A 23592-nucleotide genomic window follows, 5' to 3' on the forward strand; every position below is an offset into this window, starting at 1 on the left:
AACTAGTTAGTCCTCTGTCCTCGGGGAAGCGGGGTGGGGGGGGGAAGCATGCTAATGTTGTACATGTTAAAATAAACTTAATGAAGTTTATAATCCCAGGTGGGCAAGCTTTTCAGATCTTCAGATTGACTTTGGAGTAAGCATCGCTTTGATTTTCAAAGGGTTTGATTCCCATGTTATTTATTTTTTTATTGTGTAAGTATAATCTTTATTGTCCTTGTACTTAAATACAACGAAATTGATTACTGTTGTAGGTCATCCTATAAAAAATTGAAACGAATGGAATAGAATTTCAAAACAGCTTTCGCTGTTCTGAGCCACCAGGAAGAATCGTAACCCCAAAATCCAACCCTTAATCAATAAAATTAAACACTCAGCAGGTTTGAAGTTTAATTGGACTGTACAGGGTTGTGTACAATTGTTTTTGTCCTTATGGAAACTCACCAGATACAAATAGACATTCGAGTTAATCTTGGATCTTATATGGTTTAAACCAGGAACACGGTGGCTCAGTGCCTAAGACGCTGAGCTTGTCGATCAGAAAGGCTGGCAGTTCGGCGGTTCGAATCCCTAGCGCCGCGTAACGGAGTGAGCTCCCCTTACTTGTCCCAGCTTCTGCCAAACTAGCAGTTCGAAAGCATGTAAAAAATGCAAGTAGAAAAATAGGAACCACCTTTGGAACTGCTCGGGGGCATGGGCACACAATGAAATTCCGGTTTCTGGTGCACGCATGCACAGTGGACAGGTAATGTTCTGGTTACTGGCTTCCATGCATGCATGACAACCATGGTCATGCTGGAAAACGGAAGACCAGCTCTTTCAATTTTCGGCACTGCCACATGCATGAAGGCGAAAGGTGGGTTCCTACCAGTTCGCACCTATTCGGTAGAACCGGTTCGTCAAATCTACCGAACCGGTTAGAAGAGGTTCCAGCAGTGGAGCCGGAAAGCAGACCACACCTACAGAAGAGGTTCCAAATTTGTTTGAAACCCACCACTGGTCCTTGGATATGATTATTCTACACTATCAAGCTCATATTTATAAAACTCAGTGCCTCTGTGGAAGGTAAGGATGACTACTGCGTTTGTGGTGCAATCGGAACATTGCGTGTGTTGAAGTTGTTTTAACGCAAACCAAAGATGCATTTTGAAAAACAAGTTTACATCCTATTCTTATGCATGCCAGTGTTGTGTGTGAGGTCATTTAAGGGGGTTCTGACAAGTGTCGTCGGCATCTTCATATCCGGTCACATGGGCGGCAAGCCACTCCCATCCGGTCACATGGGCGGCAAGCCACTCCCACAAAGGAGGCCACACCCACAGAGTAGGTTCGAACAATTTTTGAAACCCACCACTGATGAAGGCCATGCGTGCCCAAAAACCCAGAAGAGGAACAGGCAACGCCATGTGTGCCAGGCAACATGGCTGCATGTTCCACTTCGGGCACGCATGCCATAGATTCACCACCATGGCCTTATAGTGTCTTCTTGAGGGAAGAGAAGTGGAAACAGTTCACGCCCACGATGTGAGGGGTCTGTAGATATTTCCACAGCCCTCTTCCTGGTCTACAGGTCCTCAAAGGAAGGGAGGGATGATGTTGGCGATTGTCTGGTTTTTTTTCTGCAGTCCTCACTGTCCATTGAAGTCCGTGTCTGTTTGGCTGCTGTGCCCAACCAGAGGTGCAAACGGCCGTGACCCGTCAAAATCGCGGTCCACTAAAGCGCGCCCGATTAAAGCGCGTACCTGACGTCATCAGCAGCGCGACAAATACGACCGCGGAGAAAAAAAGGGCGCTTTAAAAAGCGCTTTTAAAGCAAGCCGATTCACATAAAGGTAAGGGTTAGGTTTAGGGTTAGGGTTAGGGTTAGGTTAAGGGTTAGGGTTAGGGTTAGGGTTACGTTAAACGTTAGGGTTAGGTTTAGGGTTAGGTTAAGGGTTAGGGTTAGGTTTAGAGTTAGGTTAAGGGTTAGGTATAGGGTTAGGTTTAGGGTTAGGTTAAGGGTTAGGCTTAGGGTTAGGTTTAGGGTTAGGTTTGGGGGGTTTAGGTTTAGATTTACACGTTAATTTTAAGTTTACCGCTCACAGCGTGCTGTTTTCGTCACGCTGTGATGATGTCACGTACGCGCTTTCGTCGAGCGCGCTTTAGTCTACCGCGGTTTTGTGGTGGAACCCAAACGGCAGATGTTTGAATCGTCTTTAAAATAAAAAAGGAGGCGATTTAACTTTAAACAAAGGAAAAGCAGGGCGGCACCAAAGGCATTGAGACAAAACAGCAAGCGTACGAGATGCCAAGCCATGTCGAATTAGTAAGTGTTGGCAGAGGAGAGAGAGATGTAGCCAACGAAACTTGGCTGGCAAGCAATCACTCTACAGCGAAAGGCCATCATGGACGCCTTAAAGAGTCTACGAACAGCTCTGCTCCGAGGCCGCACATGGGTCTTATCAAATCTACCACCTGGCTCTCCCACTGCCATAAGTGCTTATGGAATAAACATGAGAAAACAGGCCGTGTGCCAGCCCAAGACAGGTTTCCACCATATAAAACAGGGCAGCTCTCGGGAAAAGAAAAAACAGGGGGGGGGGGAAGAGAAGAATTCCAGCTTCCAAATGGTTTACTGGAGAGGGAGACATTGGTTCAATTTGCTTCTGCATCACAGGAGCATTGAAGGAGGTGGGGGCAGTCCTAAGCGGGGGGGGGGGGGCTTTTCCTCAGCGGCGCGAAAAATGCGCTTCCGGCGTGAAGCGGAACATGGTTTTACTGGGAGAATTTACAGGTAACCACCCTTGAAAACAGGCACACATCGAAAGTTCTCCAAAGCCAGGTTTTCAAAATCCCACGTTACAAGGTTATTGTATGGGAGATTATCACGCTGTAAAAGGACGCAGCAACATGAAAAGATTTTTTTAAAGTTTTTCCCCCAAATGGCTTGCTATCGTATTCCCCTTCTTATAGCATCATGTTTCTTGTTCTCTTGTAATATTTTTACCTATTGGGTTTTAAAAGCCTGGCTATTCATACTTGACAAAAAATATTTTTTATGTTGAACACGTTAAAAAAAAAAAGAATAGGTTCCAGATAGATAGATAGTGTTGTGGCCCGTCAGAAGAGCTGGCAACAGATTCGGACAGTGAGGAGGGTTGGGGAGGAACCTGGGCCAGTCCTGGAGTCTGGGGAAGGCTCTGACGAGGGCTCTGTGTCGGAGGCAGAGAGGGGGCCAGAGCTGTATGCCAGTTATCAGCTGCCTTCGTTGTCAGACATCAGTGGGGCAGAAGAACAGCTGGAGCCTGATCCCGAAGTGCGCATGTGCAAAGCTCCCAGGAGAAGGGAAGAGCTAAAGAACATGGGTCAGCTTGGGAGTAAGGCCACAGGTGGATGATGAATGGCCCCTCCCAGAGGAAATAAAAGAGGAGCGAAAGGGGAGTGGAGTTTGCAGGAGACAATCAGTTCACTTAATTGGTTCGTGACTCTCCGAGACTCCTTGCCAAGTTCTACAGATCTCGGCCAGGCAGCTCTCCAAACCTGATAAGGTCTGTGACTGTAAATCCTCCCTTGAAAGACTTTGCTGGATGTGAAGGAGCAGAAATCACAGTCAATTAATAAAAGGGTCTTTTTTTGCTAGGACCAGGAGTTTGCTGGATGTTCTTGGGACGCCAGGTCAGGAGAGAGAGAGAGAGAGAGAGAGAGAGAGAGAGAGAGGGAGGGAGGGAGAGAGGGAGAGAGAGAGGAGGGGAGAGAGGGAGAGAGGTTAGAGAGAGAGATTTTTCATTTATTGTTATTGTATATTTTTTGCATTTTGCATAAATTTATAAATCACTTGAAGTTGAAACTATTTTTGTACAGGAAGCAGCATAACTCTATTAATATATTACTATTAATGGAGAGAGGGGGGGAGGGAGGGAGAGAGAGGTTAGAGAGAGAGATTTTTCATTTATTGTTATTGTGTATTTTTTGCATTTTGCATACATTTATAAATCACTTGAAGTTGAAACTATTTTTGTACAGGAAGTAGCATAACTCTATTAATATATTACTTTTAATGGTAATAGATTAATGCATTATCAAGTTTTTCAGGTCATTCTTTCTCAACACATTGCCCTTATATGATAAATAAAGGACAGGTCCATTTTTTCCCCATAAAATATTTTATTATTTATAATCATCGAGATACAAAAATAGCGACTTTCAGGGCTAAGGGATGCCTTTACTTACAGAATTATTATAAAGTCAGAGCTGTCATTTTAATACACTTCTAAGTAACACATCAATAATCAATTTCTATTGGAAAGAATCAAGGAAAAGAGACTGATATTTACAGCACTAAAGAAAAGAGTAACTGCGAATAATAATAATTTTTCAAGAATTATTTTTTTTCCCTGATGGGCCAACCTTCATGAATGATTAATCATCCATCACTTTTTTTTTTAATATGGCAAATATATATATATACAATCTGAACTTACCTAACAGATAACCTACTCTAATTCCTAAGCTAACAAAAGTCCACTTTTTATTTTATTTTATTTTTAACCTCAAATAACAGTCTTTTAAAAACAATTTCTCCCCATCTCAGGTGCCTAAACGTTACCCAGAGAAGATAGGTAGTAGTGATTAAGGGAAGAAGAGAAGAAAAATAAATAAATTAAAAGACTTCTCTTTCAAACAAATCAAACTCGAAACAATTTCTGCAGGGAATAGTTTCCCTCCTCAGGACGCATCAAATCTATTTCACGCAAGGAGATAGCTGAGTGTTTTAATGGCTGGATGCCCTTCGTGTTGCCGATACGGAGTTTTGTTCAGCAGATATATTCCCACTGTGCCCAGAGGGAGAAATATCTGCCTCTACCTAGGATTGAACTCACAATCCTCCTGATTCAGAGGGGCCACCGCACCACTCCAAATGTTCTCCTAGGCATAACAGGTTCTAATTAACAGTCCTCGCAGGAGGCAACAGAATCATGGGTGCTACGGCAAACATAGGCATGGATCAATGAAATATCATCCTTGTCCTGTTCCTTTCATTTTTCGGCATTCCAAATAATAGGAGTCGGGGACAATAAAGAGGCTTGCTTTTACGTCATCTGCTTCTCACTCGTTCACCCAGGAGGACAAAGTGAGAGATGCTTCAGGAGGCCATCAAGAGACTCAGGGAGGTCCATGTTGAGAAGATGTCTTATCGTCACCACTGTTCTTTCAGGATAACATCCAGGATATCCAGGATATCCAGGATAACAGCTGGAAAGAAGGGAGAAGATCGCTCCAAGAAACCTCATGATGGAAAGAAAGAAAGAGTAGCATGGACGGAAGACACCATGAAGGATAACTCTACTTTTGCAAGGTAGACAGCGAAGTGTTTTGGTTGGTTTGTCTCCAAGAACTTCTGAAAGGGAGGAGACTTTCAAAATGATTTCACGACGTGACTCTGAGAAACAGAGTGTCCTTGACTTATAACCATTCGCTTAGTGGGACCATTCACTGAAAAAAGATACTTGCTCTTACGAGCATTGCATAATCACGTCATCAAAATTCAGGCACTTGGCCACTGACATGTACTTACGACGGTTGAAACATCTCGGGGGGGGGGAGGGGTCATGTGATCGCCAACGACGACACCTCCAGCTGGCTTCCTGGACAACCAAAGTCAAAGCTGGATTTGCTTAATGACCACGTGATTCACTTACCAACGGAAGTGGTTCCCTTAACAACTTGGCAAAAAAACAAAAAACGGAGAAGACTCAACTGTCTGCTTAGCCACAACATTTCTAATCCCATCTGTGGGATTAGACAATTGAGGATTGTAATTGTTTAATTTTTTTAAAAAAGGGAAATTAAATTTTAAAAAAGGGAAAAACACCGAGGTGATGCATGGATTCTATCTGTAATCTGTAATTTGCAGAAATTGAGTATCTTTCTTTTTCTTTCTTTCTTTTTCTTTTTCTTTCCTTCCTTCCTTCTTCTTTCCTCTCTCTCTCTTCCTTTTTTCTTTTCTTTTCCTTCCTTCCTTCCTTCATTTCTCCTCCCTCTTCCTCTTCTTTCTTTCTTTCTTTCTTCTTTTTTCCTCCTCCTCTTCCTCCATCTCTAGCATGTTTCAAGAACGTATGACAGAAACAAACAAGAATCATGTCTACTTGGGTCTCAGCTGCCTGAACTGAGAAAATTCAGAATAATCTATGCATCTCAGATTAATCTTGCACCATATTTATATAGAGAGAGATATGTCTCTCTCTTTGTGATATTGTGTGTGTGTGTTTGTGTGTGTGTGTGCGTGTGTGTGTGTGTATAGAAACACAATCCCTGCGATCTCAAGGACACACATTACATTTCTCCACAGGTCAGTATATTAGAAACGAATTCCAGGAGACAGTCAGAAATTTTACAAGTAATCAGATTGATAAAGTCATTGTTAAAGAGACTCAACTCATCGCAAATCTCCCAAGTAGCGTTACACCATACATAATAATACCCCTATACATATTTTATATATAAATTCATATTGTCTTCTGCCCCGCAGAAGCTTATAATATTTCAGAATATTTTTTTATTACACCGAGCCGAAACGCCTGGATACATAATACAAAAATGCCTGCACATATTACGGAGAATACATAAATCTTGTAGAGAGAGAGAGAAAAAAAAATGCAAAACAAATTACATTTATAGTGTCATGAATATTCTTTTCATGTACATCATACAAATATATACAATTTGAAGAAGGAACAGGGAAGCGGAGAGGGAAAACGTTTGCAGAATATCTTACAGTTTGGAAACGTGACAGTAATTTACCCAAGCTTTAAAAAAAAAAAATGACTAAAGCAAAATTTAGATCTCTCTTGTATTGGATTATATTCTGGTTCAGAGCTAGAAAACGTTAAATTTACACTAAAGATTGGAAACTTGACTTTCATTAATCCACACCTCATTTTGCATTTGAGGTATTTTAGTTCTCGTAAAGTTCTGGATATGTCACCACATAATTAATTACAAGTCCTTTGAACAAAAGGCCAGCAGAAATACACAGGAGATTCACAGAGCTCATTAGCTGATATTTGTCTGCCTGTTGTGATCTCAAGAAGCTAATATAATAAAGCATCCATTTACAAGGATCTTAGCGTAAGAGGGAGTGAACTGAAAATTATGGACAACTTCCCACTTTGCGTGTAGAAGTGCATACTTAAAACATATTTAAAATGTGAACACAAGAACGACAGGTAGCAAAATATACGTATTATACAGATAGTTGCACAAGAAAACTAAGGTTAGCGATGACTCTCAATACACAATTGAGAGAGCAGGAGTTTGTTTCTAGGCAATAAACATTTATGTGCTTCTAAAAATCTTCTCAGGACGTGATTGCAAACAGAAGTAAACACGCTGAAGAAAACACATCACAGCTCTTTCAACCGTAACACGGATGGTTTTTTTAAAATAGTTTGTTTTAAAAAAAAACCACACAAGCCAATCTCTGACAGTTCATTGGATGAGAATCCTCACCTTTCAATCTTGAAAAACGAAAGGTTTAAATCTTGAACAATTAAAGGGTGCAAACGTTTGTGTAGCATACGACTGCATGCTTTGGAAAGGATTGTCCGTGGATTATTACCGATAAAATGTACTCTTAACGCTTATAAAATCAGAATCAAAGAATCTTGGAGGTTGAAGGAATGCTAATTCTTCATGAAGAATAAATTTGATTTATGATCCTTGCCTTAATCTAGATCCTTAAACTCAAATCAAGAAACGTCAAACCGGGAGGAACCGATTTCTAAATTCTCTTTTTTTTAAAAAAAAAAAGATCAAGGTATTTTATTTTTTACTAGATTCAAATCATCTACTCCATGATAGTTTTTGTTGGGCACATGGACATGAATTAAGGGTTTTAGTTTAGGATAATTGTTCACAATCTGCTGAGATTTTAAAGGGAAGCCAGCAGATAAGGGATATCGATGCTAAACATTTCTAATGGATATTTTGAAATTTCTGTGCCCAATATAATCTAAAGGGATGACCGGCTGTTTAGCAAACTAGAAATCTTGCTTTTTCTCCAACCCCAAATCCTAGGTCTAATACTCAAATTTAGAACTTCGTGTGGAAGACTGTCAAATACGAAGAAGTGAGTGAATGAACGAATAATATCTTACAGCCCAAAGGGCCAGAGATAGTGGTGGAACTATTTAGAAGGCAACGTTGTTGAGAAAGTTTACATTCTAGTGGAGAAGAAGCGGTAGCTGAACTGAAAAGAAATGGGGTGGCATGAAATTTGTAGGTTCAAAATAATAAGACCAAGATTTGCCTTGAAGGAAACAATATGCTTGGTCTCCAAAGAAGTTCATAAGGTAAGATAAGATCTAAGATCTAAGATCTAAGATCTAAGATCTAAGATCTAAGATCTAAGATCTAAGATCTAAGATCTAAGATCTAAGATCTAAGATCTAAGATCTAAGATCTAAGATCTAAGATCTAAGATCTAAGATCTAAGATCTAAGATCTAAGATCTAAGATCTAGATCTAAGATCTAAGATCTAAGATCTAAGATAAGATGATAAAAGATGATAAGATAAGATCTAAGATCTAAGATCTAAGATCTAAGATCTAAGATCTAAGATCTAAGATCTAAGATCTAAGATCTAAGATCTAAGATCTAAGATAAGATAAGATAAGATAAGATAAGATAAGATAAGATAAGATAAGATAACATAACATAACATAACATAACATAACATAACATAACATAACATAACATAACATAACATAACATAACATAACATAAGATGATGTTGGTCATTTTCCACCCCACTTCCGATTCGTCATCTCTATGTGCCATTGCATCAGTGAAGAAGGAGATAACCTTCAGAGTAAGCTTGGACATAGAGAGCTAGTAGAACCTGTTATTGGATCAACACCCAACCCATGTTGGTATCCACTTATGGACTCCTCCAGAAAAACTACATCGTCATTGTTGGGATGGCTTTCCCTACCACGATGGAATGGACCACGTGAATTAGTTGCTCGACCAGGTCGCACATCCAGAAAGCCACTGGTAAAGGAATGAAAACACAATGAAACAATGTAAGGGATGACATTGTCCCCGACTTATGCACACATTTCATGGCGCCTTAAAGATGAATTCAGAACTGGGTGTAGGAAAGGAACTCAAATGTCAGTGTGTGTTTATGCCTGTTAACAAAGCTCTCCTAAACAGCAGCCTAGAAGAACAACAACAACTGGGCTAAGTATGGACAATGTGCATTTCTCCAGCCACCATGTTAGAAGATTTGCTTTCCTATTCAAGTATATTCAGGAAATAAGTCACGGCATTTGGCTTACCCCACGCAACGCAGCCAGAGGCAGAATGGGGCAGGAAGAGCCACAAACATCTGTTAAACTTGACTATTATCAAGTTAATATTTGATGGACAACATTTCCCCTCTCCCACCCACCAGAAAAGTCCAAGTTTTCTCACTCGCAATGCAATTTCCCACCATCCTCCAGTGTCCCTAGAAGTGGAATTTTCCTCCCTCCTTGGTAGGGTTCTTCGGCTACGACCTGTATGTCATTAAGATCTTGTGTATCCATTTGGAGTAGTAAGCCACCTTGACGAATATCCCGGGCCGTTTGGGAACCGCGCATCCTCGTCCGGGAATAATCACTCCCGTTACGATCTTGATTCTATTCTGTTCGCAGACCAGGGGGCCACCGTAATCCCGCTAGAAAGAGAAAAACATAGGAAAAATCACATAGATGCATTTACAGAAGAGAGATTAAGATGAGAAAAGCTCATTGTAAAAGAAGGAAGAGCTCGCTCATTGAATGTATAAGAGTAGCATAAGAACGCTTGACGGCAAATTAATCTTGATATAGCTCTATTCTACTCTACTCTTCTCTCTACTCTACTCTTCTCTCTACTCTACTCAATTCCACTCACCTCCACTCACCTGCACTCCACACTCAACTCCTCATTCCACTCCCCAGTTCCCTCCACACACCATTCCACATTCCACTCCATACCACACTCCATTCCACATTCCACTCCACATACCAATCCACACTCCTCTCCACTCCACGCTCAATTCCACACTCCACACACCAATCCATATTTTCTCTTCTCTTCCCTTCCCTTCCCTTCCACTCTACTCTATTTATATTTACATTATCATATTGATAGGATTAGTGGTAATATGAGTATTGTTCCAATATCTCAGGGGTTGCCACAAAGAAGAGGGAGTCAAACTATTCCCCAAAGCACCTGAGGGCAGAACAAGAAGCAATGGGTGGAAACTAATCAAGGAGAGAAGCAACTTAGAACTAAGGAAAAATTTCTTGACAGCGAGAACAATTAATCTTCCGAAGTTGTGGGTGGTCTAACACTGGAAGTTTTTAAGAAGAGATTGTACCTCACAAGTTCCACTGCCGATGCTCTCGGCTCGTGCACACATTTCTGATTCCTTCAGAACGACGTTTCCTCCAAAATCTTGACTGCAGCGTTCATTCCCCATAATGATCATATTTGCTTCCTGAAGTTGCCCGTCAAAATTCCTTGCTGAAATTATGAAGAGAAGTAACTTTATTTATTTATTTATTTATTTATTTGTTTGTTTGTTTGTTTATTTATTTATTTACTGTGAGCGCACTGCCCCACATTAAAAATGAAAATCTGTTGCCTGCTCTCAAAAGAAAGTACTTATCTACCCATACACAAGGGCCTATACAAGATGTTCTATAGGTGGCACATCCCACCCACAAGATTAGCTAAAAATAATAATAAAAACGTATTGCCACGATGTTGGAAATGCAATGTTGCCCTGGGAACCTTTTACCACTTGTGGTGGGAGCGCCCAAAAGGTAGAACCTTTTAGCATCAGATAAGAAAGTGTTTGAAAGAGACATTAAATCAAAGGATAGAATTGAGGCCAGAACTAATTTTTATTAGGGATCACAAAATAAAAAATATAGCAAAGGTCGATCGTATTTAATGTTGCATATTTTAACGGCTGCAAGATTGACCTTCGCGCAAAAATGGAAAGACAAAGAGGCTCCCTCGGAACAAGAGGTCATAAATAAAATACTAACATGTGCAGAAATGGACAGACTGACTCCAGAGCTCAAGGACAAGGGTTGAGACCGAATCGCACAAAATCTGGGACAAATGGTACTACTCATGGTTAGAAACGGGGGGGGGGGGAAAGGTCGGAACAGAAAAACACGGATAAGTTAAGAATTGGGAATATGGGAAGGGGAAGTAGAATAGAAAATGATGGAGGGAAGACAGGATGTAGAAGAGTTGGAAGTAGAGGAGAGAAGAAGATAGGAAGAGAGGGATAGGAGAGAGGGGGAAGGGGGAAGATGAGGTCTATAAGGAGGAGTGGTAAGGGGAGAGAGGAGAAGGAGAAAGGAAGGGGAAGTAGAGTAGAAAATGATGGAGGGAAGACAGGATGTAGAAGAGTCGGAAGTAGAGGAGAGAAGAAGATAGGAAGAGAAGGATAGGAGAGAGGGTGAAGGGGGAAGATGAGGTCTATAAGGAAGAGTGGTAAGGGGAGAGAGGAGAAGGAGAAAGGAAGGGGAAGTAGAGTAGAAAATGATGGAGGGAAGACAGGATGTAGAAGAATCGGAAGTAGGGGAGAGAAGAAGATAGGAAGAGAGGGATAGGAGAGAGGGTGAAGGGGAAGATGAGGTGTATAAGGAGGAGTGATAAGGGGAGAGAGTAGAAGGAGAAAGGAAGGGGAAGTAGACACCAATGAGAGGAAGAGTGGGAAGCAGAAGGGAGAAGAAAGATGGGAAGAGAGGGATAGGAGAGAGGGTAAGGGGAAAAGATGATGGAAGGAAGATAGGAAGTAGGAGAGAGGTAGAAGAAAGAGGTGTATGGAGAGTAGAAGAGCTAATAATAGGTGTTAATCTTTTTGGGGCGTTGAGGACAAGAGGAACTGATGCAATTCATTATTTAATACTATATGATACTGGCTATGTATAGTATACATGTGATTGTATGTTATGAAAATGGAAATAAAAATATGTTTATAGAAGAATTGGGAATATGGTACGAAGATTGTATGATCGGTAGGAACTGGATATGTATATGTATTGACATATAATTTGACCGATTAAACATACCGATGTAATGGATATAAACTGTTATTTTTGTAAGATCTAAGAACTCTTTGAAATGACTATGCCAGAAATATCACACTATGCCCAACGTTTTTTATGTTTACCTAATAAAGACCTTTTTAAAAAGAAATGAAAATCTGTTGCCTACTCTCAAAAGAAAAGTATATATCTACTCATACACATACATAACACAGACATATACATGGGACACAGACACATATACATACATACAGTACATATATATCAGAGGTGGGTTCCTACCAGGTCGCACCTATTTGGTAGAACCGGTTCATCAAATCTACCGAACTGGTTAGAAGAGGTTCCACCAATGGACCCGGAAAGCAGGCCACACCTACAGAAGAGCTTCCAACATTTTTTTTTGAAACCCACCACTGGTCCTTGGATATGATTATTCTACACTATCATGCTCCTATTTATAAAACTCAGTGCCTCTGTGAAAGGTAAGGATGACGACTGCGTTTGTGGTGCAATCAGAACATTGCGTGTGTTGAAGTTGTTTTAACGCAAACCAAAGATGCCTTTTAAAAAACAAGTTGGCATCATATTCTTATGCATGCCAGTGCTGTGTGTGAGGTAATTTAAGGTGGTTCTGACAAGTGTCGTCGCATCTTCATATCTGGTCACATGGGCGGCAAGCCACTCCCATCCGGTCACATGGGCAGCAAGCCACTCCCACAAAGGAGGCCACACCCACAGAGTAGGTTCGAACAATTTTTGAAACCCACCACTGATATATATATTAACCACTGTCCATCTTGAATACATGGTGGAAAGAGAAAACTTGAGAGTTCAGGAAGCGGATGCTACATGGAACAAAACTCTGGCTTGAATCTAGATGTTCCACGAAGCCCCCTCCCCAAAAGGGAAGAAGGAAAAAGGAAGAGGATTTCGAGTGGGGAGTGTTCTGTCCCAAACTTGAATTACTTACTTCCTGTGTGTCCCCATCCGTAAACGCTGCACGTGGTCCCATCTGGAATGGTGCAACCAGAAATGGGCAGGCGGATAATAGCCACAGCATTATTGCTTACTGCAGGTCTAGAAAAGAAAAAACATGGACATGTACGGGAATAAGTAGGTAAATTTAACATGTCTTTTCAAATCAGACGAAGAAGTTAGAGTCTCGTGATTCATTGGATAGTCAGCCAGATGTTAAAGCTGGATTCGATTGCTCTCCAGAAGGCCAGATCCTGAAGAGGAAACTCAAGTACTTTGGCCACTTGATGAGAAGGAAGGATTTACTGAAGAAGAGCCTCATGCTGGGAACAATGGAGGGCAAAAGAAGAAGAAGGGGACAACAGAGAAGGAGGTGGCTGGATGGAGTCTCCAAAGCAGTTGGCGTGAGCTTCAATGGACTCCAGAGGATGGTAGAGGACAGGAAGGCCTGGAGGAATGTGGTCCATGGGGTCACGATGGGTCAGACATGACTTCGCAACTAACAACAACAACAACCCCTAATCATCTTTGTTGCTGTTCTCTTCAACCTATGACAATTTGACTTTTAGGAGACACCTGGACAACATTCCTCATGATTGCAGGTGCCTTAAAGCCTTCCATTCCCTCCTCCAGTAGCACGGTTTCACCCGTCCATTAAATCCAGCCAACGGAGAAATTGCCGCCGAAATATTAGCGTAACTTCAACCAACCTTGGAAAGTTTCAGTAAACTATATCTGATCCTTCAGGCCCGTAGACCAGCTGGGAAATATTCAGGACTTGCTTATGCTTTTCTTCATGAGCTCTTTCCACGTTATGGATGCCGAGCCAAGCCTGATAGTCTTTGAGATTATGCCTTAAAGAAAGGAAACATAATTGGATGATGAGTCAATAATAAAAAAATAAATAAAATAAAGCAGAATGGAAGAGAGATTAGAGCCACAGACTCCTCACTTGGCTTATTTGCTTTGCGGTGATCTATTTAGATAACCGTTGCTAGATTTAAACAAAAGTAGCTTTTAGGGGGTCAGTTCATCCCACCCACCCACCCCCCAAGCAAAATAAACCACTGAATTCAGGAGGCTGTTGCCATATTTTAGTCTCCCGGAGCGGAGAATGGAACTATTCCAGCACTTCACGCTGTGAAAACGGTGCCATCTGGATTAACCGTTGGGTTTTTACTCTGAACAAGACGTTGAACTATAACAACACCAGTGCAAATAGTTTAAAACCCAACTGTTACCGAGTAAAATATGTCCAATTCCAGGGTCGGACCTCACCAAGGAAAAGGAGACTCTTTAGATATGGGTTCATCTAGAAAAGCGGAACGTTTCTAGGAAAATTCGCAAAAATTTGACCCTCACTAGAACCTCACCTGATGGGACCCACACTTGACCCATCACAAGATCCACAAGACCCATCACAAGTCCTTCACGTGACGTGACCCACACCTGACCCATCACAACACCCATCACTAGTTTGTCACTTGATACAACCCTCAATCCCAAGACCTGTTGACCACACGGAGCCCTTATAAACAGAGGAATATTGACATTCCCCTAAATTCCACTAAAGATGTGACCTATCCTGGTAACGAAACATTCAGAAGCCAACCCACAATCCTTCACCCTCACCCTCCACCTGAGCTGCAGATATTCGCCGCCATTGCAAAATGAAATAATGGTCCTCTCTACTCAAATGCTCTGAACATCCCAGAGTTCCGTTGTATAGAAGTAGGGAATAGTTTAACGTTTCTCCCTCCCTCCCTTCCCTTTCTTGTGATGTCAGAAAATCAACATTTTGTTCTGACCCAGCTCCCTAAACATGACAAAACCTCTGTATTTAAATCAATGATTCCTTTATTAGGATGTGCCAGCAGCCCCGGGAAAAATATTTCTCCCTCAACGCAGGCTAACAAGTCCATCGGGCTGGAAGATGAGCAATTGTCTGCCACATGTATTCATCTCCGCCCCCCTGCCTTTTATCCCCAGAGCTAGGGTAGGGCTTTGCTAGCAGTGGTGGTTTTTCTGTCCTGAGGACCGGCCCATAGATTTCTACTGTTCTCCTCTCCTTTCTGCACATCCCTGTGTCAGGCACTGGACCCAGCTGTTCCTCCTCTTCCTCACCAGCCACCTCCAGACCTGGGGGCTGTTGATTTTCCCTCTGAAGGCTGACGGATAGCCGAGGCTCCGCCTTTCTCTCTCTCTCTCTCTCTCTCTCCCTCTCTGTCTATCTCTCTCTTTCTCTCTCCCTCTCCCCCTCTCTCTCTCTCCCCCTCTCTCTCTCACACACTCACTTTCTTTCTCTCTCCCTCTCTGTTTATCTCTCTCTTTCTCTCTCCCTCCCTCTCTCTCTTTCTCTCCCTCCCTCCCTCTCTTTCTCTCACTTTCTTTCTCTCTCCCTCTCTGTCTATCTCTCTCTCTTTCTCTCTCCCTCCCTCCCTCTCTCTCCCCCCTCTCTCTCACTTTCTTTCTCCCTCCCTCTCTGTCTATCTCTCTCTTTCTCTTTCCCTCCTCTCTCTCTTTCTCTCCCTCCCTCTCTTTCTCTCTCACTTCTTTCTCTCTCCCTCTCTGTATCTCTCTCACTTTCTTTCTCTCTCCCTCTCTGTCTATCTCTCTTTCTCTCTCCCACTCTCTCCCTCTCTCCCTCTCTCTCTCTCACTTTCTTTCTCTCTCCCTCTCTGTTTATCTCTTTCTCCGCCCTCTCTCTCTCTCTTTCTCTCCCTCCCTCCCTCTCTCTCTCTCTCTTTCTCTCTCTCTCCCTCTCTGTCTATCTCTCTCTTTCTCTCTCTCCCTCCTACCTCCCTCTCTCCCCCCTCCCTCCCCCCTCTCTCTCACTTTCTTCCTCTCTGTCTATCTCTCTCTTTCTCTCTCTCCCTCCCTACCTCCCTCTCTCCCCCCTCCCTCCCCCCTCTCTCTCACTTTCTTTCTCTCTCCCTCTCTCCCTCTCTGTCTATCTCCCTCCCTCCCCCCCCTCTCTCTCTACCAGCTCCCAGCTCCCAGCTCCATTCTCTCTTCCCCCTCGGAGCTCTCAGGTTGCCTTGATGCTGACCCTGACTCCCACACCACCACCACCACCTCCACCACCACCACCACCACCTCCTCCTCCTCCTCCTCCTCCTCCCTCCTCCTCTCTCCTCCTCCTCCTCCTCCTCCTCTGATTTGGCTGCTGGAGGGGCTGGCGGCTGACAGGCCACAGCACATTTCTACCCAAGGGCAAACTTTAAAAGGTAGGATCCCATTGGAAGATCTAATAAAAAACGTGAAATGGATACCGAGAGAGGAAACACTGCTTGGCTGTCAGGACCCAATCTTCTTTCACCCAGAGATCCACCACAGAAATGTCTTCCTCTGCTGGAGAAACCAATGAAAGGACAATTATTTGGGGGTCAACCTGCTAATATAAACTTCACATTTATATCATGCAGTAGTCCCCAATTTACAACCACAATGGAAGCCAAAGAAATTCTGTTGATAACCAAGACAGTGGTGAATGTTTTCCCCATTTTACAACCTTTCTTGCCACCATCGTTAAACGAATCCCTGTGGTTGTTAAGTTACTAACATGGTTGTTAAGTTAATCTGGCCTCCCCATTGACTTTGCTTGTCACAAGGCCACAAAATAGGATCACGGGACCTTGGGACAATGCAACCGTCATAAATATGAGACAATTGCCAAGCATGTGAATTTTGATGCTGTAATGATCATAAGTGTGACAAAACAGTCATTAAGAGACTTTTTTCTGTGCCATTGTAACTTTGAATGGCCCCAAAATGAACTATTGTAAGTTGAAGATTATCTGTGTTACATTTTACTTTAGCCACTGGTGAAAGGAGATTTTGATTGGACAAGAGTGCAGAGAAGAGCAACAAAGAGGATTAGGGGACCCGAGGCTAAAACATATGAAGAACAGTTGCAGGAACTGGGTATGTCTAGTTTAATGAAAAGAAGGACCAGGGGGAGACATGATAACAGTCTTCCAATATCTCACGGACTGCCCCAAAGAAGAGGGAGTCAAACTATACTCCATAGCAGTTGAAGGCAGGACAAGAAGCAATGGGTGGAAACTAATCAAGGAGAGAAGCAACTTAGAACTAAGAGGAAATTTCCTGACAGAACAATTAATCAGTGGAACATCTTTCCTCCAGAAGTTGTGAATGCTCCAACACTTTTTAAGAAGCTGTTGGTTAACCATTTGTCTGAAGTAGTGTAGGGTTTCCTGCCTAAGCATGGGGGTTGGACTAGAGGACTTCTAAGGTCCCTTCCCCACTCTGTTATTCTATTCTATTCTATTCTATTCTATTCTATATCTGGAGAAATATAAGCAATGTGTTGCTTATTTGATGTCAACCAAGAGGACAATTTTAATGTCCAAAATTTAAGATGGCATTGCTAATTCGGATTCATGGACAGAACTAGATAATACCCAAGACATAAGTTGAGAAAGGATTGGAATAGTCCATATGCACAATCCTTCAACCGTTGTTCCTCAAAATTTGGGAGGTAAGTCAAAAAAAATAACAACATAGTAATTAAAGCAGTGTTTCTCAACCTTGGCAACTTGAAGATGTCCGGACTTCAACTCTCAGAATTCCCCAGCCAGCGAATGCGAATGCTGGCTGGGGAATTCTGGGAGTTGAAGTCTGGACATCTTCAAGTTGCCAAGGTTGAGAAACACTAAATTAAAGTATTGAAGCGGGCAAGAGATGATGGATAGATTTTTTTTTACTCTTTTGATTTGCTTTTCCTTCTTTTTTTTTTAAGCATAGCAATTAAAGTATTGAAGCAGGCAAGTGACGATGGATGAGTGATTTCTCTTTTTTGTTGTTTTTCTGATTTCCTTTTCTTTTCTCTCTCTCTCTTTCTTTTTGAGCCAAGGTGGCGCAGTGGTTAAAATGCAGCACTGCAGGCTACTGCTAGATCAGCAGGTCAGCGGTTCAAATCCCACCGGCTCAGGGTTGACTCAGCCTTCCATCCTTCCGAGGTGGGTAAAATGAGGACCCAGATTGTTGGGGGCAATATGCTGACTCTCTGTAAACCGCTTAGAGAGGCCTGAAAGGCCTATGAAGCGGTATATAAGTCTACTGCTATTGCTATTTTAAGTAGGCGACATGATTAGAAGTCAGATAGGAGAGAAAAAAGTTGCTTCATAAAGGGTGATACGATTAAAAGTTATTCAAGTGATAGAATTAAGATAAGGGGATATTAATGTATACATTTTTATGTAACAAAATGAAAGTAATAACCAGAGAAAATGTGGAATGATTGAAGAACGAGAGACTGCAACTTAATATAAATGTGTATTATTATGAGAAATACCTGTTGATTGAATGTTATAATTATGATTATTAGTTTTATTTGTATTAGCAATAGCAATAGCAATAGCAGTAGACTTATATACCGCTTCATAGTATTAAGATGTATGACACTCAGTTGCCACACTGTTCACACATTGATTTGAGATATTTATATATAAAAAAACTTTAAAAAAATAATTGTTCCTCAAGATTGAACAATTGGCTTCTGGAAGAAAGAATGGGAGGAACTTTAGCTGTGACACAATCAATAACGAGCATTACTTGATCTCAAAAAAAATTCATCTGATACACAATTTGTATGTTGGGCTTTACAACCACAGTGGGAAACAACACAGGGAAGAGAGCTATGCCTCGGTTCTCACCTGTCTTTCAAGCTGACCATCCATCCTTTATCAGGTTGTGTAGGGATTCCATTAACAACTCTGAGATGCTTCGTCGAAGCACAAGGGATGATGGGAACTGAAATATTGATAATTGATTGGGTTAAGTAGAGTCCCCAAATGAAAATTCACCACTTTAGAGAACTATGTTCAAACTTCTAAAAACTAATCAATAACCAAAGGAAATTGGTTATATATTCTGCATATAATATAAAGGTAAAAGTTCCCACCGCACATATGTGCTAGTCGTTCCCGACTCTAGGGGGCGGTGCTCATTTCCGTTACAAAGCCGAAGAGCCAACACTGTCCGAAAATGTCTCTGTGGTCATGTGGCCGGCATGACTCAATGCCAAAGGCACACAGAACACTGTTACCTTCCCATCAAAGGTGGCTCCTATTTTTCTACTTGCACTTTTTACCTGCTTTCACACTGCTAGGTTGGCAGAAGCTGGGACAAGTAATGGGAGCTCACTCCGTTATGCGGCGCTGGGGATTTGAACTGCTGAACTGCCGATCTTTCTGACCGACAAGCTCAGTGTCTTAGCCACTGAGCCACTGCGTCCCCTGCATATAATATATGCATCTATTATATATTCTATGAGCCACTCCAATAACAACTGTCCAAAATCAATATTGTCCACCATGTAATTTGTATTAAGGTAAGAAAAAAGATAACCAACCATAACATACAGCTTAGGCTTAAAATATTTTTCAGACAGTATGACTGAAAAGTGTTTTTGCTGCATCATAAGGAAAATAATGGGATAATCTTGTTTAGAACAGGTTCCATATTTTCTAATTTATTGGACTAAAGTAATGGCTGCTTAGGGCTAGTTCCATAACCAAGCCCCGTCATAAAAAATATAACATATAGTTATCACCATCACCATAATCATTATCATCACCATCATCATCATCATCATCATCATCATCATCATCATCATCATCATCATCACATAGTAATGGAATTGATACTCATAGTTGTCACCTGAGATCTCCCAAAGATGCTTTTTCAAAAGGCAATTGGACTTTGTTTTTCCCTCGAAGAGGTTTCGCTTCTCACCCAAGAAGCTTCTTCAGTTCTGACTGAATGGTGGAGGATTGGAAGGATTTATATTCCTTGAAGTCATTTGCTTGTTAGTACTCTTTCTGAAAGTTGTTGAGATAGATAGATAGATAGATAGATAGATAGATAGATAGATAGATAGATAGATAGATAGATAGATAGATAGATAGATAATAGAAAGAAAGAAAGATAGTTGGTTTGATGGATGGATGGATGGATGGATGGATGGATGATTGAGAAAGAGAGAGCGAAGATAGATAGATAGATAGATAGATAGATAGATAGATAGATAGATAGATAGATAGATGATTGATAGATGGATGGATGGATGGATGGATGGATGGATGATTGAGAAAGAGAGCGCGGAGATAGATAGATAGATAGATAGATAGATAGATAGATAGATAGATAGATAGATAGATAGATAGATAGACAGACAGACAGACAGACAGACAGACAGACAGATAGATAATAGAAAGAAAGATAGTTGGTTTGATGGATGGATGGATGATTGAGAAAGAGAGAGCGGAGATAGATGATAGATAGATAGATAGATAGATGGATGGATGGATGGATGGATGGATGGATGGATGGATGGATGGATGGATGATTGAGAAAGAGAGAGCGGAGATAGATAGATAGATAGATAGATAGATAGATAGATAGATAGATAGATAGATAGATAGATAGATAGATAGATAGATAGATAGATAGATAGATATAGAGATAGATAGATATAGAGATAGATAGATGGATGATAGATACAATCAAGAGAGAGAATTAAAGAAAGAGAATGGCAGGTAGGTGGAAAGAGAGAGAGAGAGAAAAGTTAGATGGACAGACAGACAGACACAGACAGACAAACAAGGATGGATGGATGGATGGAACCTCCTTGGGACTGCTGAAAGGACTGTTTTGTAAAGGGAGATGTGCGGTGTCATATCTCACCCTCTCTGTTGAGAGAGGGCTATTCACTCTTAATGTAGATGGCCTCTTTGACTCCTCTTTCAAAGCAGGGGTGGTCCTCTCTGTCCAGAACATGGACTCCCATTCTCCACCATCCAGTCAGGGCTGAAGAAGCTTGTTTTCATCTTCAAGGAAAACCCCCCCAAAAAAGTCCAGTCGCCTCTTGAAAAAGCCCCTTTGGGACAACCATGACCTGGATGACAGAGAACCTCCATGGACATCCATCCATGAGATAATGTCATCATTTGGGTCATCATTCACCACCGCTCCCGGACAACCCCATCATGGAAGCTTTGGATTACTTACTGTCTACGCTGCTCATCAGAGAAACTGGATCGTTGTCACCTAAACAGACAAGGCAATGCAACCACGTTGAGATAACTTTCAATAAAGACACATCATTTAAAAACAACCACACAGGTCGCGAGAGATCTCGACTGCCTTGTTCTGTGACAAATGTTCAACAATCCCTTCTTTCATCAATACATAAGTTTCATCAATACATAAACTTATGACCACATTAGAGCCCAAAAGTTCTGTTATTAAGCGAGAGATTTCTTAAGTGAATTCCGCCCCGTTTTACCACCTTAGAAGTCTTAGTTCTCTCTGTGTCATGCTGACGCAGTACTTAGGACGCAGTGTTGCAGGCTTAATTCTGCCCACTGCCAGGAGTTCGATCCTGACTGGCTCAAGGTTGACTCAGCCTTCCATCCCTTCCGAGGTGGGTAAAATGAGGACCCAGATCGTTGGGGGCAAGAGGCTGACTCTGTAAACTGCTTAGAGAGGGCTGTAAAAGCACTCTGAAGCGGTATATAAGTCTAAGTGCTAGTGCTAAGTTCTGCCTGTCTATCATCCATCCATTCATTCATTCCCATATCATCCACACACCCACCTATCTGTCTGTCTGTCTGTCTGTCCATCTGTCCATCCCTTCCGTCCGTCTATCTATCTATCTATCTATCTATCTATCTATCTATCTATCTATCTATCTATCATCTATCTATCTATCTATCTATCTATCTATCTATCTATCTATCATCTCCACTCTCTCTTTCTCAATCATCCATCCATCCATCCATCCATCAAACCAACTATCTATCTATATCTCTGAGTCGTGGTGGTGCAGTGGTTAGAACACGGTATTGCAGGCTGATTCAGCTCACTGCCAGCAGTTCGATCCTGCCTGGCTCAAGGTTGACTCAGCCTTCCATCCCTTCCGAGGTAGGTAAAATGAGGACCCAGATTGTTGGGGGCAAGAGGCTGACTCTGTAAAACCACTTAGAGAGGAATGTAAAAGCACTGTGAAGGGGCATATAAGTCTAAGCTCTAGTGCTAATACTAAATCACTAGCTGCTAAGCTGTTTCTCCTCTGTAGAGAATCTCAGAATTTAAACCATGGAGGGAGAGGGGGGTTTTGTACAACAAATAGTAGCCCCAAATGTACTTTTTCAGGAGGCAACTGGACTTTCTTTGGGTATTTGTTTCTTTTGAAGATGTTCTGCTTCTCATCCAAGAAGCTTCTTCATCTGAAAGGCCAGTTGCCTCCTGAGAAAGCACCTTTGGGACAACCATGTCCTCGATGACCAAGAATCTCTACAGACTTTTAACAAATAGTATTATGGTTTGTCCAGAGCCACTGCAAACAGCAAATGAGGTCAAAAGAACCGCACCCCACCATGATGTCATAACACAGTGGTGGAATTCATTTTTTTTTACTACCAGTTCTGTGGGCATGGCTTGGCGGGCATGGCTTCGTGGTGTGGCAGGAGAACGTGGCATGACAAAACCGCGCTCGACTAAGCCGCGCCCGATTAAACCGCGTCACTGACGTCATCAACAGGGCGACAACAGCCAGCACGGAGAAAGAAGGGCGCTTTAAATAGCACTTTGAAAGCAAGCCGATTCAACTTAAGGTAAGGGTTAGGTTTAGGGTTAGGTTTAGGGTTAGGTTAAGGGTTAGGTTTAGGGTTAGGGTTAGGTTAAGGGTTAGGTTTAGGTTTAGGGTTAGGTTAAGGGTTAGGTTTAGGGTTAGGTTTAGGGTTAGGTTTAGGGTTAGGTTTAGGGTTAGGTTAAGGGTTAGGTTAAGGGTTAGGTTAAGGGTTAGGGTTAGGGTTAGGGTTAGGGTTAGGGTTAGGGTTAGGTTTAGGGTTAGGTTTAGGGTTAGGTTAAGCGTTAGGGTTAGGTTTAGAGTTAGGTTTAGGGTTAGGTTTAGGGTTAGGTTAAGGGTTAGGGTTAGGTTAAGGGTTAGGTTTAGGGTTAGGTTTAGGGTTAGGTTAAGGGTTAGGTTTAGGGTTAGGTTTAGGATTAGGTTTAGGGGGGTTAGGTTTAGGTTTAGGGGTTAATTTTAGGTTTAGCGTTTACAGCGTGCTTCTGTCTCCACACTGTTGTCGCCCTGTTGATGATGTCAGCTACGCGGTTTAGTCGAGTGCGGTTTTGTGGTGGAACCGCAGGAGAAGGATACTGCAAAATCCCCATTCCCTCCCCACTCCAGGGGAAGGATACTGCAAAATCCCCATTCCCTCCGCACTCCAGGAGAAGGATACTGCAAAATCTCCATTCCCTCTGCACTCCAGGGGAAGGATACTGCAAAATCCCCATTCCCTCCCCACTCCAGGGGAAGGATACTGTAAAATCTCCATTCCCTCCACATCCAGGGGAAGGATACTGCAAAATCCCCATTCCCTCTCCACTCCAGGGGAAGGATACTGCAAAATCTCCATTCCCTCCGCACTCCAGGAGAAGGATACTGCAAAATCCCTATTCCCTCCCAACTCCAGGGGAAGGATACTGTAAAATCCCCATTCCCTCTCC

At 42.1% G+C, this 23592-nt stretch overlaps 1 protein-coding gene across 1 annotated transcript in view; it reads right to left on the reverse strand.

Annotated features, from left to right (window-relative positions):
- Nucleotides 1-9370: 9370 nt before the first annotated feature.
- Nucleotides 9371-23592, reverse strand: part of HGF (hepatocyte growth factor) — a 55980-nt gene continuing 41758 nt past the window's right edge. Inside the window, 8 exon segments of the mRNA XM_087723067.1 lie at nt 9371-9701; nt 10389-10534; nt 13049-13155; nt 13764-13907; nt 16326-16372; nt 16374-16404; nt 18732-18828; nt 21088-21126. Of these exon segments, the coding sequence (XP_087579193.1) occupies nt 9534-9701; nt 10389-10534; nt 13049-13155; nt 13764-13907; nt 16326-16372; nt 16374-16404; nt 18732-18828; nt 21088-21126 (779 nt within the window). The 3' untranslated portion in view covers nt 9371-9533.

Source organism: Thamnophis sirtalis, unplaced genomic scaffold (genome assembly GCF_051295495.1).
Source record: "Thamnophis sirtalis isolate CommonGarterSnake01/CBP01778 unplaced genomic scaffold, rThaSir2_p1.2 scaffold_9, whole genome shotgun sequence".
In the NCBI taxonomy this organism is placed as follows: domain Eukaryota; kingdom Metazoa; phylum Chordata; class Lepidosauria; order Squamata; family Natricidae; genus Thamnophis; species Thamnophis sirtalis.